General features: G+C 39.4%; 1 protein-coding gene across 2 annotated transcripts in view; it reads right to left on the bottom strand.

Annotated features, from left to right (window-relative positions):
• Positions 1–4,000: 4,000 nt before the first annotated feature.
• The window catches only part of LOC124292487 (centrosomal protein of 57 kDa-like), a 29,373-nt gene continuing 17,260 nt past the window's right edge, over positions 4,001–16,113 (bottom strand). For both annotated transcript variants that reach the window (XM_046729578.1, XM_046729577.1), the window contains exons 2-9: positions 11,908–12,094; positions 11,261–11,440; positions 9,084–9,325; positions 8,647–8,724; positions 7,797–7,997; positions 6,415–6,626; positions 5,760–5,904; positions 4,001–4,917 (exon numbers count right to left, since the gene is read on the bottom strand). In XM_046729578.1, the coding sequence (XP_046585534.1) occupies positions 4,654–4,917; positions 5,760–5,904; positions 6,415–6,626; positions 7,797–7,997; positions 8,647–8,724; positions 9,084–9,325; positions 11,261–11,440; positions 11,908–12,094 (1,509 nt within the window). In that variant the 3' untranslated portion in view covers positions 4,001–4,653. The remainder of the gene's footprint in view (positions 4,918–5,759; positions 5,905–6,414; positions 6,627–7,796; positions 7,998–8,646; positions 8,725–9,083; positions 9,326–11,260; positions 11,441–11,907; positions 12,095–16,113) is intronic.

Raw genomic sequence — 16,113 nt, 5'->3', positions numbered from 1 at the left:
GAGTTTCGACTTAAGTTAGAGTTTTTACTCAAATTTGAAAAAATGCATTTCCAATAATGAACTAAAATCGATATTAAACTCAAACATAGTTGACAATTTGAGTTTGGTGGATAGATTACTTAAGTTGTTTGGGCTTTTTTATTTAAAAAATGCAGTTGAGTTAAAACTTCAGCTGTTTCAAATTGTCCAACTCAGTTTGAAATTTGAGTAGAAACTTTTAAGTTTCCGAGAAATCGGAACCTGGCAATTAGTTATTCCATGCATGGTCACTATTTCAGTCATATGGAACACATTCATATGCTCATAAAGTACAGAGAGAGTTACGGGCATGGTGGGGTAGTTTATATCAAACTGTGTTGTATCTGAATGTGAATGGTTCAATTTGTGTAGTGTTTAGGTCATGGAACATGAGTATTTGCCTGTGCTCTAAAACAGATAGAGAACCTGTCCCAGTAGTTTGTCGTGGCATTAACGAACTGTCACAAGAACAAGGCCTCGGGTTTGCCTTCTCTTTTGTTCTCACAACAGAACGTGTACATCCCAATCAAGTAGTGGTACTCATTATCTATCGTATCTAAACAATGAAATATACAAATGTCATCTGTATAATATCTCTCTGATCTTAAAAAATGCTGGAAGGCACATATGTTGAATATAGATAGGACAAAACCTATTAGAAACTTTCTCGGATAAAACATAAGGAATGTGCAAAGAGATCTTGGGGTAACTGTCTTTTTCTTTGTAATCGTTTTGGTCTTTGTTATTTGCATAACTAGCATTGAACAATTGAAACATTTGTGAAGAATACAATAATGTGCATTTTCTTTAAAAATAAGATAAATGAAACTTTTGTACAGTCTAATAGGTTTTGTTCTGTCACATATAGCAAATATGGAAGTGCAGTGTAGTGGAAGATTATCAAAGGCAATTGGAGCCATTTGTGGCCCTTTACTTTCCATACCACACCTGGAAGAACAGTTAATGGATTGTCTCCCTTTGATAACTTATCAGGTAATGAGGTATCCAGCTCGAAGCTGATGAAGACTTTTCCAATGAAGACTTTCACTTTCACTAAGCACAAAAATACCTCAAATGATGCTTTTTGCCTCACTCTACTTACAAAGCAATGATAATAGTTTATGATCATGGTTATGCACAAGATATTATTATTATTTTGACTCCAGAATAATTATATGGAGAAGGTCCAGTTTAAGTCTGTTTACCGAGTACAGTGACAACAGTGAGACAGTAACAACAGCGAGACAGAGACAGGATCACAGCAGGTACTACAGACACAACAGCACACACATACCAGTAACTATACAGGCATAATCAATGGCACAGTGATTCTTCTGAGAAAGGCACAAGATGCTAACATGACATTATATGGCTGATAAATAAAGTTACATGTAACTGAATGTTGCTTTATGCTGTTTTACTAATGTTCTAGCAGTATCAGAGCAACGAGGCGTTGACTGTTACAGCAATCATTGAGCACTGAATGCACTAAGGAATGCGCGAAAAATACTGATGAAGATGTTGACTCGGGATGGAATGATTCAACCGATGCACTGAGGTATCATGACACTTAACTGTATCTGCAGTTGTATCGAGGTATACTTCTGTAATAAGCGACATTTACAGGCTGTAGTGCCAATGAACACAGGATGGAAATCCATGTCAGTCCTTTCCCCAAACCTTCAGATGTTCAGTATCACTGCTGCCCCTTGTTATATACTGTGGTTGGCTGTTATGTCAAGCATGGGTACTACTTAAAGTAATGATAAACATTTTAATGAACTTTTCAAAATGTTATATTTCCAGCATGTATCATGACTTGGATGATCAGACCACTTATCTGAGGTTGAGCATAAGTGCAGCTCTAAATCATAAACTGTTTTCACGTGAAGAGATGTTACACTGTGTATGAATGTGTGCATCTTTTTGATACGTCAACCCCAGGCAGATGTTGATGACACTGGGAATGGATGATTAACAGATACCAGGGGTGGAAATAAGTTTAAAATTGATAGTGTACTCCGGTACAGTGGCACATGTAAAGTCACTTGCCCTGATTATTTTCCCACTATACCAACCGTTTTCTTGCTGATTTTTTAAATAAACAACATAATAAACATTGGAAAGTCAACTGGACACCGGTACAGTGTGATATACAAATTTGCTTGCCCGACAGAAAAAACACTGGACTCGGACGTCGGGCAATGGGTTATTTCCACCCCTGGATACCCTAGTGTGTCACGACACTCACCTGTATCTAACTGACCAACACAGAGATACTGATCCAGAAATGCATTATTTCTTTCATTAGTGGCACATACAAGGTATAGCTTTAATGAGTGAGGAAATGTTGCTTTACGCCACATCAGCAATATTGCAGCTATTCCTGGCTTTACAGCATCACTGAAGACTGGGTCAGAATCCAAAAGTCTGCCCTCTGCTGAAACCTATGAAGCTGGGCATCAGAGCAGCCCCAGATCATCTGCTGTATGTATGAGTGTATTCATGCGCGACAGATTCAGTGGGTATCTTCTAAAACAAGGAACTATGGAATGGAAACACTGAGGAATAAGTAACTAAAGCTGGAATAAGCAGGACAGTGGAATGCATTAAACTGAAACAAGTGTCACTATACATGCTATAGATCGCCTCATCCTGTGAGCAAATGTAACAAAGAAAACACTACATATAGTCCACCTCAATAACATACAGACAATTTACATGTGTGTTCACCTGTGTAAGAAATGGAGCATGAAGATTCAGAGATAAAGAAAACAGGAGAAATTTGTAAAATTCATGAACAGCCTCAGCCATGTAAGCTGTCATGAGAAACCAAAAATAAAACCAAACTTTAAAATTAGTTAAAATTTCAATAAATCTGTAACAAGAATGTGAACCTTTTCATGGTTCTGTATTTGTCATGTAAGGTGAAAGGTATTCTACATAAGTTAATGAGATAAAGTTCGCTCTTGTGAAACAAATACAATGTAGCACTAATACAACACCTTGAGCAATACAGACAAGTAAAAGCAATGATATTGAGGTATCTGTACGGATATTTGCACCTTGGGTTATTTGATTTGTACATGTTTCTCAGCCATTTCTTTCAAATTACTTGGTTCACTGTGCAAAAGTTAAAAAAAATTCAGAAATCCTTCCCTCCCTTTTGACTACTTTCAGGGTAAAAATATAAACCAAACTGTAAAATCACTAAAAATAATGAACACAGGAAGTGATGTTTAATAAACTTCAATTCGTTGAGTTAATTCCAACAATCACTTTTTATAAATATACTGAGAGAAACAAAGAAAGGATCACAGGAAAATTCAAGCGTTCCTTTATTATTTTCCAGTTTTCATCACCACAGTGCTATTCAAAGCTGGTGATGAAAACTGGAAAATATTAAAGGAACGCTTGAATTTTCCTGTGATCCTTTCTTTGTTTCTCTCAGTATATGTTATAAAAATCCTATTTTGATTACACACTTTTCTGATTAAAAAAACCACCTTCTGTGAACCATGTAACGGAAAACAAAGGCTTGAGTATATAAATACAGCTGATATATACAGACATACCATCCTAAACTAATAATAATATTACCCATAATGCATTGTATCATTATGTTGCTTCCTCTTTGTGCAATCCTACCAAGTACTCACCAATGGCTGACTTGGGTTAAGTTGTTTTATGCAATCATAATAATGGGTATCCGAAATATATTTTGTACATTTCATCCAAAAATGACTATAGGTAATAAACCAAATAGCCTGCTTGTCACAGGTATGACAAATATTCCATCGCATAGGGTTAATGCCGCTATTTCTTTGCAAAAAATATTGAAGCTTACTAATGATTCTATAGCCAACGAGGAGAGTTCTATGGATATACAACTTCTAATATAATATGAATGACATTTCGGTGTAGCTACTAACACAGTTTGCTTGACAACGGTGTTAGTAGCTACACCGAAACGTCACTCATATTATATTAAAGAAGTTGTATATTCATAGAACTCTCCTTGTTGTTCAGCACACCAACTTCTAAATGCCACTCAAACAAGATTCTATAGCCACCTTGACAAGATTGACATCTTTTGAATATTAACTTGCTAAATTTATATTATGAAATATGTGCATAAAGTGATAATTAAAATACTTTCAATCTCATATTCAAATAATACTGAAAAGTTCAAATTTCATGTTCATTTTTAGATCTTCATTTCATTTAAATTGATGGACTAAGGTTTTCCCACCAGAACAATTTGTGTTATTTACTGTGAATTAATACCATGGAAATAATAAATATCAGGTCATGTGTGATTGAAAATATGCTTTCTTAAAAATGGTTTGATTTGTATGTTGACATGCACAACGTTATTCTATATATTCTTTTAAAATAAATTCTTCGTTCGTAAAAAAACCTCAAGAACACAGATCTGATTGGCTCCAAACATACAGAAACAAGACAAAAACAAGATAACAAAATAACACAGCCTTCCTCTTGAGATTTCCTTGTAGCAACTGTGGTTAAAAGATGGTGGCAAAAGCCTCTGTTGTGACCACTGTATATACATAAATAAATATTCCATAGGTTTGTCTGTACAATTAGTTATAATATCACAATGGCACCATCGACTCATTCCCAGCATAGGTCGTCTTTCCGTAATGTTGTTTGTAATTTTTTCATGTCTTTGAGAACGTCCAGTGAAACTTGCCGGGAACTGGCAGTGTGTTGCCGTGATGCTTGACTTGTACAGCATTGAGTTTTTGGTTTGGAATTGGAATGTGAACTGTCACAGGTTCTCCTAGCGGGAAAACTGGCCATGGCTGACTGAGGACGTGTTGGAGGAGGAGCATCTTTAGATTTTTTTGTCTTTATTTTTCGTTTCATATCTTCAACCTGTAAACGAGGAAAAGTTTCATGTAAAAGTTTCATATTGGCCAATTATAATTTCATGGCAATACTGCAGAAACAGACACAGACCCATCTCAATCACTTCCTGAATGGCCCAAACCTTCCTAGCAGAAAGATACCATGAATCATTTACATTTCCCACGTCCGTAACTTCACATGTGCCCAATGCAGTACTTCTTTGAAGACCAGGGTTAGAACTGGTGGTCAGGCTGGCTGACTTTGTTGACACATGTCAACGTATTCTAGTTGCACAGATTGATGTTCATAATGTTGATCACTGGACTGTGTGGTCCAGACTCCATTACTTACAAACCGCTGCCATATAGCTGGAATATTGCTAAGTGTCGCATTAAACAACAAACAAACCAACCAACCAGCCAACATCTTTGAAAATGAAAGTCTTGTGCCAACAGTTTCCTAAATAAGAAACTAGCATCTGCTCAATGACCTTGACCTTCAGTTCCATGAACTACTAAAAGATCATGTATATATTATTAGGAATAGAATACACAATTTCACAATCTTCTATTTCTTGTAATTTGGAAAATCCACATCTATTTTTGACTCACAGGCTTAAGAAATCTTATGTCACTTGGTAAAGTATTGACTTCAATTCTGACATTTCTGTAGGGCCCCTACTTGTATCTTGCTACCAAAATATTTCAACTAGACACCAGTGAGTGACTACACCGCTCTTAGCTATATTCAAGCAATATCACAGTAGGGGACACCAGAAATGGGCTTCACACATTGTACTCGGGATTCGAACCCGGGTCTTCAGCGTGACTGGCCCACTGTCAACACCTGCATTCATAAAGTGGACTAACCTTCTGTTGATGCTGTCTGACTTTTGATATTTGCTGCCCTTTTACGTCCATCTTGACAATGAGACTGTCTAACTCCCTCTCCATGTCTTCTCTTGCCCGGTGGTCAGCCACCTCATTGATCTGCTTGACCAGCTCCTGGTGCTCACTGATGAAGATAGTTTAGACATAGGTAGTCTTTAACAACCGAATTACATATTCATACATTATTACAGGTGTGTGCAATGCAGATTTACAGTTGGTGTGATGTTTTTGAAGGAACAAGTATTCACTAATGAATATGTTAAGTAGATCAATCTCCAAAAATGAGTTAAGGAGCTAGTTTTGCAAACTTGTCAATTTTCAACCCATGAATAACACGTTGGGACTTGCCTGACATCAACTGATTCAAAAGTTGTTTGGGCTGGCATTGAAGACTAAAATTTCTTTAAATCAGACAGATCTGAAACCATATCGATAGTTTGGAAGCATGGCCATCATTGTTAAATACTCCTGCTGCAACATGGCAGTCAGTAAATCTGGGCCAGAGTATCAGTGGTTCAAACATCTTGCAACTAACATGGATTGCTGAAGATGTGGATCTAGTTCTAAGATGGATCTGGTGGTACAGGGCCATCTACAACAGGAGGCCCCGTTATCTACGGGAAGTTCTTCTCACCAGCTGAGCTGCCCAAACTCATCCTGCAGCGCTAGTAGGATGTCGGAGAGGTCGTTGTCAAGGCTGTTGCTGCTGGAGCTGGAGGAGGCGCTCTCTGTTCTGGGGATATCACCGTTCTGGTAGTGTTCTGAGCACAAGGCAGTGCTGTGCGTCTTCATCCATGCCAGAACTCTTTGGACATTGGCTCCTACCGAATGACTGGGGGTAGTTGCCTGTGTAGACAAAGGTATCACATACCATAAACAGCATGTGCCCAAACCTTTGATAACACATTCAAACAAAATGGAAATACCCAATGCCTCCACCAAAACAGTTGTTGCACCAAAACAGTTGTTGCACATCAAAAAATATTTTGGTACAAAAGAAAATCTCAATTTATCTTATCCTGAGCTTTCATCTGACTTCCTGTACTCTTACTGAAGGGATGTCTGTATAAAGAATCCTTAAGGAATGTTCCGGCGACTTGTAACAGACTTAAAGCATATGCTTAAGGTGGAAGCCCAACATATATACAATGGTTAAGCTAAACTGAGTATGGTTAAAAATATATATTAATCTTGTGAGGCCTAATATTTTAACGCCTCGCAGGGACTGTCAGTTGCATGAGCCGAGACCAGTGGTCCCAAATGGTGAATGCCAGACATCGTGCGGTAATGTCTCTTAGGTAGTGATTAGCAAATACCATGTTAGATTTCCATCAGCATCCTTCCATAATCGTGTTCAAGGAACAGTTACCGTGGTAGGGCCAGTGCCCTTGATCTCATGTGGATTTGATGCTGTTGGTGGTCCAAGCTGCTGCCTTGTAGGCACGTGGAGAATGACAGTCCTTATCCAAATAGATATTGTATCCGCTGATTAACTTCTGTTTGATGCAGATGCCGATAATGGGATGAATAAACGCTTGATCTTCTCTTTGTTTTGGATCGCCAGAAATAAACTTTGAGCCTTACCGACACAGTGATAGGTCTTGTGTATCTTGTGATCAGAATAGGAATACCGGATGTGGAATAATCTGTCTGGTTGACCTGGCAGTTGATTCTTGCAATGAAATCCCATCTAATCCGAGAGTGCTTGTGTTATGATTGTCATCAAACTGTATCCTCTAAGGCGTGAATTTCAGACATTCTACCAAAACAGTTGTTGCATATCAACTGGCATATTTACAAAAGAAAATATGTGAGTATGTTTGCGTTAATTCACCAATTTATCTTTGAGCTTTCACTGACTTCACTCTTACTGAAAGTCGGAATCCTGGAATGTTCCGACGTAACAGATTAATCCAACCAATGGAGTTGTAGTTCTGCAGCAGGCAATCAAATACCAGCAAAGTGGTAACACAAAGCCAAATATCTTCAGTCTCTGATAGGTGTGACCATACTTACCCTCCCAGCCACAAAGGGAATCTCTGCTAGGTTTAGCCTGTAGTGCTTGGAGGGTTCAGCCTTCCTCGTGGTGTTGTTGCTCGTCTTCTTCGGGACTACTTTCTTCTTCTTCTTCTTGGTTGGTTTCTTGGCTTTGACCGGCGGTCGGCCATTGGACTCGGCAGCTAGGTACACTCTCTGAGCTGCAGCTTCTGTTTCCCGCTAGAAGATGACAAAATGGAGTGAATCCAGTTATATCATGTCATCTTGATTTGCAAGGAAAGAGACCGTAATGAAGGTGGAAGACATTGGTGAGAGCTATGTACACAGGTATGGTGCTGCTGCTCACCAAAAGGTCATTGAAGTAAATAGGGATCAAACCCACAATAAACGCATCCTAGGATCACTAAAAAGTGCAACTGAAATGCTGCACATCAGACCATTGGCCTACCACACCTAGAGATAAACCACCCATTTTGACCACTTAGAACATTAATGTAACATTACCAGTGTTTTGATATTACAAAATCTAACTGATCAAGAGAGATCTGTAAAAGTTCTATGTTATATATATATGGCATAACTTTAATAGTGAAATGAGTGAGTATTGTTATGTACATCTTCTTTTTTTTATAGCAATATTCCAGCAATATCACGGCAGGGGGCACTAGAAATAGGCTTCACACATTGTACCCATGTGGGGAATTGAACCCTGGTCTTTGGCGTGACGAGCGAATGCTTTGACCACTAGGCTACCTCACTGCCCCAATAGTGAAGTGAGATGAGGTAGTATCAGGGCACCAGCACAGGTAAAGATTCAGCTAAAACAGTCAATACATGTAACAGCTGAACGAAGGCAGTAATCCAGTACCTCTGCAGCTCTCTGTTGTGTCATCCTTCTGTTCAACCTTTCATCCCTTAGTTTATCTTCCAGTTCTCGTATCTTGGACTGCAGGAGAAACACTACAATTGTACTTGTACTTAACAAATGTCAATAAATGGACCTGGCATACAAGGAAAACCAGTTACTTGAAACACTACCATGCCTTGTATATTGAATTAACTGTAGCATTTGATTTAATGCATCAACCAAGACACGTCGAAGTGACCTCCATGAAAAGATACAAATATTCTTATAGACTGTCGAGTGTGTGCTATTTGACTCTAGACAAATTTTCAACCCTTAAAGATGACCAAACCCGTAACCTAGATCCAAACAGCAATCTTGAAAAGTCTTAATTTAACATTTTCAAAATGTTTGAATTCACTTCGACATGCTGTTATTGGCTGTTCTTGCTCTATGTGTACCTCTGCTAGGTTCTGCGTGGCAGTCAGCTTGAGGTGTTCTCTCTCCAGCTCGGAGATGCGTTCCGCCTGTATCTTGAACTTCCTGGGCAGCACCTCCTCCCTCTGCTGCTCCACAACAACGTTGCGGGCGACAGTGTCCAGGCGGTCACGCTCCACGTTGTGCACCATCTTCCTCATGTAGTCCAGCTGTTTCTCCAGGACGTCACACTTTGTCTCTGCGGCCGACAACTGTGACCCCAACTCTGAAAAAAGGGTGGGTAGTTACAGTGAGTGAGTGAGTGAGTGAGTTCTATGCCGCACTCAGCAATATTCCAGCTATATGGCGGCGGTCTGTAAATAATCGAGTCTGGACCAGACAATCCAGTTATCAACAGCATGAGCATCGACCTGCGCAATTGGGAACCGATAACGTTTGTCAACCAAGTCAGCGAGCCTGACCACCCGATGCCGTTAGTCGCCTCTTACGACAAGCATGGGTTACTGAAGATCAATATTCTAACCTGGACCTTCATGTGTCTGGGTAGTTACAGACTCTAAGGAGTGAGTGAGTGAGTGAGTGAGTGAGTGAGTGAGTGAGTGAGTGAGTGAGTGAGTGAGTGAGTGAGTGAGTGAGTGAGTGAGTGAGTGAGTGAGTGAGTGAGTGAGTGAGTGAGTGAGTGAGCAAGTGAGTGAGTGAGTGAAATTTTACACAGCTTTTAGCAATGTTCCAGCAATATTAAGACAACTGGGACACAAATTTTTAACTAATTGAACCCGGTCTTCAGCATGATGACCAAACACTTTAACTACTAGGCTACCCTATCGCCTTGATGAGCATCACCAGACTACAGTGTAACTGGACATGTACTGGCTGGACACGAGTACACATTGGTCAAGTCTGTTGAAGCTGTCATATTCCCTCACTGTTTAGTTATCGGGTACAAAAGTTCTATGAACACTCATACTGCACATGCTCCTTTCCTTGGTCCCTTCTACACTGAGAGTGCAGACAATACCATCTGATTTGGACTGAATTTTGCTGGTCATGTGCATTCCTGGTTGGCACATATTATTATATGATATTTGTATAGCGCCAAGTTCCAGCTCAGCTCAGCTGCTCAAAAGCGCTTTGTTTTTCCCTCGATCATAGGATGTCAATCTCAACAACACATAATATTTTTCAATCTCAACTCCCTGGGGATCATCTCTTGCAGCCATTTAGGTGCACCAAGTTAATGTGGCATTCCCATCCTTATGAGGTACCCATTCACGGTGTCCGCCTGGGAAGTCGACAAATGAAATTTCAGTTATCCCGGGAAGTCGACAAACTGAGTCCCGGTTTGTAGACAGGTGCTGTACCGCTTTTGTCGACTTCCCGGGTAGTGTTTAGATAATTAGGTAGTGATGTTTTGAGAGTTATTGCCTGTGAACTTACAGGTTCTACATGTGCCGTAATGTTTTTGTTGACTTTGGTTTTGTCGGGTAGTGTTTATATATCAAGTAGTGATGTTTTGAGAGTAAATGATATACTCCAGTGAGTAGTAGTGACAATCTGGTCATGTACCAACGGATTCGTGGGTTCTTTTAAAGTGCACAGGTTGTGTACTGTACACTAGGGGTTGTGACAACACTGAAAGAGTCTGCACACAAAGTTGACTCCAAGGTTTTTACACCCGGTCACAGGTGGGCTCGATCTTGGCGCTTTAAGCTCGCTGTATCACTAGCCTGGCGCCTTAGATTGCTCACCCACTGATCCATTCTATTATTGGTCTTTACAAGCATACTTTGAACCTCATCCTGATGGAAAGTGGCCATCAAATAACTGATGTCTAGGTCTCTACATGACACATAACTAACAGTTACATGCCCTGATCACGTTCAAGAAATCACCATAATATTATCTCACATTCCAATGTTTACATGACAACAGCTATAAGAAATCACAAAATCAATGTAAACCATATTTCTCATAACAGTATAATACTGGATTGAAATATTTGACCAAAAAATATGATACCTATTGCAAGACTGCATCTAAAACAGGTTACTTATGGATTATTTGAAAAAGGTACCAGCAGTTGTATTGGAACATATACATGAAAGTATATGTAGGTAGAGATCCACAGTTCAAGTCTGTCTTTCTGGATACAACTGCTTCAAGATGCCACAGAGACAGGAGGTGTTATGTGTGCCCTTACCCTTGGTCTGTCTGGAGACGAGGATGGTGGTGGCGTCCTTGGTTTCCTGCTCCCCCTGCAGCATGTCCTTGTAGCGGGACGTCTCCGATGCCAGGGACTTCAGGTTGTTCTCCGCAGCTGACCGCTCCAGCTCCAGTTTCTGGACCTTCTCCTGAAGATTCCGTAGAGCCGAGACTACCGCTGCAGTGAGTGAGTGAGTTTGTGGTTCATGTTGCTTTCAGTAAAGTTTGACTATACTTTAACTAACAAGTTTCTATAACAACAGAATCTGTTTGAGTCAGCGATTATCTCAGACAATATCACTACAATGAAACTTCATCACAATGCTTTGCAACCTATTGGGTCATCATTGTAACAGATAAAGTCAGTGGCATTGTCACAATCAAATGACATCACTCATCCCAGCCATTGGAGCTGGCTAGGTGTACTTTTATTAGTTTTAAAACCCAAGATACTGGTTCATACTAGCTCATTCTGATAAAATCAAAGAAGATATTGGTGTTTCACTTTTTATATCAACTTGTGACAATATATTTGATATCATAAGACATTTGGGTGATATCCTGTACAGTGATAACATGTTCTTAACTCTTCCTGGTAAAGAAAACCATGGTCCCTGGAGACGGTTCTTCCAACCAGATTCTTACCATCGCGGTTATTCTCAGGGTATGATGATGAGAGTTTTCCCGCTGCTCTCCGGAACTCTGTGTTGATGAAGGGATGAGTGGAGGGGTACTCGTGGTACTGGGTGAGGCTGATGGAGTTGTCCTGGATGGATGTGTCATACGGCGGCCCAGGCGACATGGGGAACTTCTGGCTGGTGCTCATTGCTTCCTGAAACACCACGACCCTTTATACAGCTTTTACAGGGTTTTTGCTACTGAGTGAGTTCAGTTTTACGCCGCTTTTAACAATATTCCAGCTATATCACGGCAGGGGAAACCAGAAATGGGCTTCACACATTGTACCCATGTGGGGAATCGAACCCAGGTCTTCGCCGTGACGAGCAAATTTTGCTACTGAGACTTATACCCAGGTTTTTGTTTTTACAGGAACAAAATTTGTACAAACCTCTAGACCGTTCTAGTCAACGACAGCATGAAAAGTGAGGTACGAGGTAAGCAGCCAGAGTTACCTGCTCTTGGCTGTAGGGGGCCCTGTGAGGGGCCCTATAGGGGTGGTCTCACTAAACAAAACGAGTTTTTTGTTTGGTAAAATATTTGATTGAAATATTGTTACAACTGTCGTAGGTATTTTAAAATGGACATTTTAATGCTTATATGTACCCTAAGGAGGACTTCTTCTGAAAAAGAATTCGAATTTCCACGTGTGTATAACCCAACGCCATCTTTCCACCAGTGTACCTATCTACTGGCTGAATGCAGGCATTACATGCATGTACTCTAGTGAAGTGAATCATGCATGCTAGTATTCAGTGTTTGCATTGCTTATTGTATCTTTCTTCGCAGCTGTAGCCAGAAGTATTTAAAAGATGATTTTTTTAAAAAGCATTTAAAAAGGCTTACTTATAGCTTTAAAAATAGCCAGTAGATTGTGTCCCAAAATGGATTGAATACCTTCAAAATAAGTGTCAATCAACACCCAGTACATATAAAAATTATCAGGAGCAGGGACATAAACACATCAAGTAAACAACTGTCGGACAGGGACCGTCTGCTGTGAGCAATAAGCAGATCTGTTACAGCCTGTGAGATCTGTCACCTGATTGGTTAAATATAATGGCTTGTCTTGTTAAAACTATCAACTGTACCCAATGGATACAGTAAATGGATCCAGTCATCCAGAATTTCTACTTGAACAATCAATTATGAGAAGTCAAATGATGATAAACAGAACCGGATTGCCTGAAACCTATTTAAGCCTCTTGTTATCGGGATGGAGTTTCAGTTATGAAAACCTACTTGAATAGAGTCAGCTGTAATTGTGCTTGTGTTAGAAACCTGTAATCACAGGGTAAAACAATTCAAACAGGAGAATGTAAAGTTTGCCTGGATTTCTTGGTAAGAAGTCACAAACAGATTACAAAAAGGTCATGGTTGTACATTGTTTAGTTGGTACAGGTAAGCAAGTGGATATCATTTTAGGCCCCAGTTGTCAATATTCTAGCTGTGTTTATTTCATATAAACTATACATTCATTTGGGAAAAAACTTCAAATGAGACTGACTGACTGAGTTTGGTTTTACGCCGCTTTTAGCAATATTCCAGCAACATCACGACAGGGGACACCAGAAATGTCAAATGAGACAATTCAAGGAGAGAAAAACTATTGCAAGAGTTGGTCGCAATAGTATGTTGCAACTATCACTATCACAATGGTTGTTTCCCGTCAGTTGTCACCCCTATTAAACATAGACATCTGTAAATACAGACTGAGCTGGAAAAACTGGTGGTTGATAGCACCATCAGCCAGGTCCCATACTGTAATCACTTGATGCTCTTAAGTCAGCGAATACAAGCAGCAGCTGCAATAGTGACCTATTCACTGGAATCCTACCTAAATAATCAGCAGTGGTACACATAAACATTAAATATTAACAAAAGTATCTTAGCATGCTCTTCAGTTACCATGGTTATTGTCGCATATATCATAAACAATCTCCAAAACATACAGATATTCACCATGTTCACCATCTGCTACTTTAGGCTGCACAGACAATTATTGAAGTCTGGTTTATACATGAGGTGTGTACAAAAAATGTCGGCTGAATACATCGTCTTTAAGGGACTTTCTCCCACACAATATTTCTCTGTATTGAAGACAGAAATTAGAATGATTAGATCTCTAGTGACTCCAAGTGAGTGAGTTTAGGAATATTCCAGCAATATCACAGCAGGGGACACCAGAAATGGGCTTCACACATTGTACCAATGTGGGGAATTGAACACAAATCTTCAGCGTGAAGAGCGTACACTTTAGTGAGTGAGTGAGTTTAGTTTTACACCGCACTCTGCAATATTCCAGCTATATGGCGGCGGTCTGTAAATAATCGAGTCTGGACCAGACAATCCAGTCATCAACATCACGAACATCAATCTATGAAATTGGAATACGATAATGTGTCAACCAAGCCAGCGAGCCTGACCACCCGATCCCGCTAGTCGCCTCTTACAACAAGCATGGGTTACTGAAGGTTCATTCTAACCCGGACCATCACGGGTGCGAACACTTTAACCACCCGGCTACCCCACCGTCCCGATTATATTTCTACACACAAACAGCAACTCAAGTTAAAACAAAATCATCTAAATAATTATAGCCCCAGTTTGCAACAGCGCAAATTTCAGTGGACAAAGACATGCAAGAAGGAAACAAAATATCATGTTAGGGCGAGACATTTGTCAACATAATTTCACATGCTACAATTAGGTCATCAATACTGAAGCCAGATCAGCTCCCATTCTACAGCAGGAAATTCCACAACATCTTGTACATAATTAGTCAACAGGCCCTGGATACCACACGTCTTCAACAACAAACACGAAACTGAGACACTTCCTTGACTGACATGCCTTAGCATACTAAAATGTTTCACCAACATGATTTTTAATCTTGGAAACCGAAATATAATTTGAATCTATTTCCTGTCAGTAAGTGTTGGACAATACTGAGTGTAATAAACACCTGCTGTTAGTCTGTCTCACAGTCCCTGAACCACATTATTATCCCTACACCTTATCCCTCCCTGCAGTGCTAAAGCCCTAAATGAAGCAAGTCTAGATTTCCTCAGGTTCTGAATCTCTGGTCTCCCTGGGGCTCCTTTTCAATTTAAATGGGTTTGTATGTTACTATCAAACTTACATATATTCAGAGACTAAGCGTTAGTCTACAGTGCTGTATGAGAGTTGTCCAAAACTAGGAAGTACTGAAAAACATATATAAAACCAAGTCCTGTGTTTGTCCATATACACAGACCTGTGCAAAAAGTATTCGGACACTTGATGTAATTTCCATAAACTTAATTGTTATTTCAGTGTAGCATAAATAATTTTCATGAAGTGAGTTTAGTATGGATCTTTGTAAAATCTGACAGGCAAATTTGAAATCATCTCTGCTCTGTGCACATAATTTCAGTTCAATTTTCTGACCACTATTTAACTAATGACATCATATTTATCAACTCACGCACAATCCCATAGACTGCCATGTTAAGGAGTGCACGGCACTGTACATATGTTGATTATATTGTTGCCATTCGATAAATAAGCAATGGAAAATTAAACAGAAATTATGTGATTGTAGGTAAGATGATTCCTCACAAATGTGCAAAATTTGACTTGGGTCTTACAAAAATTAAATTCATGAAAATTATTTACGCTACACTAGATTAAGTCTATGGAAATTACGTCCGAATACTTTTTGCATAACTCTGTATCTAAACCGTAGGACCTGTGTTTTTAATACCCTGTTCTCGAGAAGACAAGACATGATTAACAATTTTTACGTTGTCATTGTTACCATGGTTACAAGGTTCTGACATTGAAAGCAATGCCAACACCTTTTCAGTATATTTTCCACTTTCTAAATAGACTTAAGTACAATTTATTACAACTGGAACTGTTAACTGTGAGGAGGAATATTCATGTAATTACAGTTTCATTTCATGATATATTCTTTCATTCTTTTTATTATTATTTTATGTAAAGATAAGAGACTTCTTGTACTGTACTGTACTGCACTGTAACTCACTTGACAAACACCACCATATGACAACATAAAACCAAGTCCAGTGTTTGTCCATATACATGTATATCTAAACCGTCACTAGGACCTGTGTTTTTCATACCCTATTCTTTATAAAACTACACACAATTAACAATTCTGACATTGTC

Source organism: Haliotis rubra, unplaced genomic scaffold, assembly GCF_003918875.1.
Source record: "Haliotis rubra isolate DU_JTF1 unplaced genomic scaffold, ASM391887v1 Scf519, whole genome shotgun sequence".
In the NCBI taxonomy this organism is placed as follows: Eukaryota; Metazoa; Mollusca; class Gastropoda; order Lepetellida; family Haliotidae; genus Haliotis; species Haliotis rubra.
This window is presented reverse-complemented; position numbering and strand designations above follow the sequence as displayed.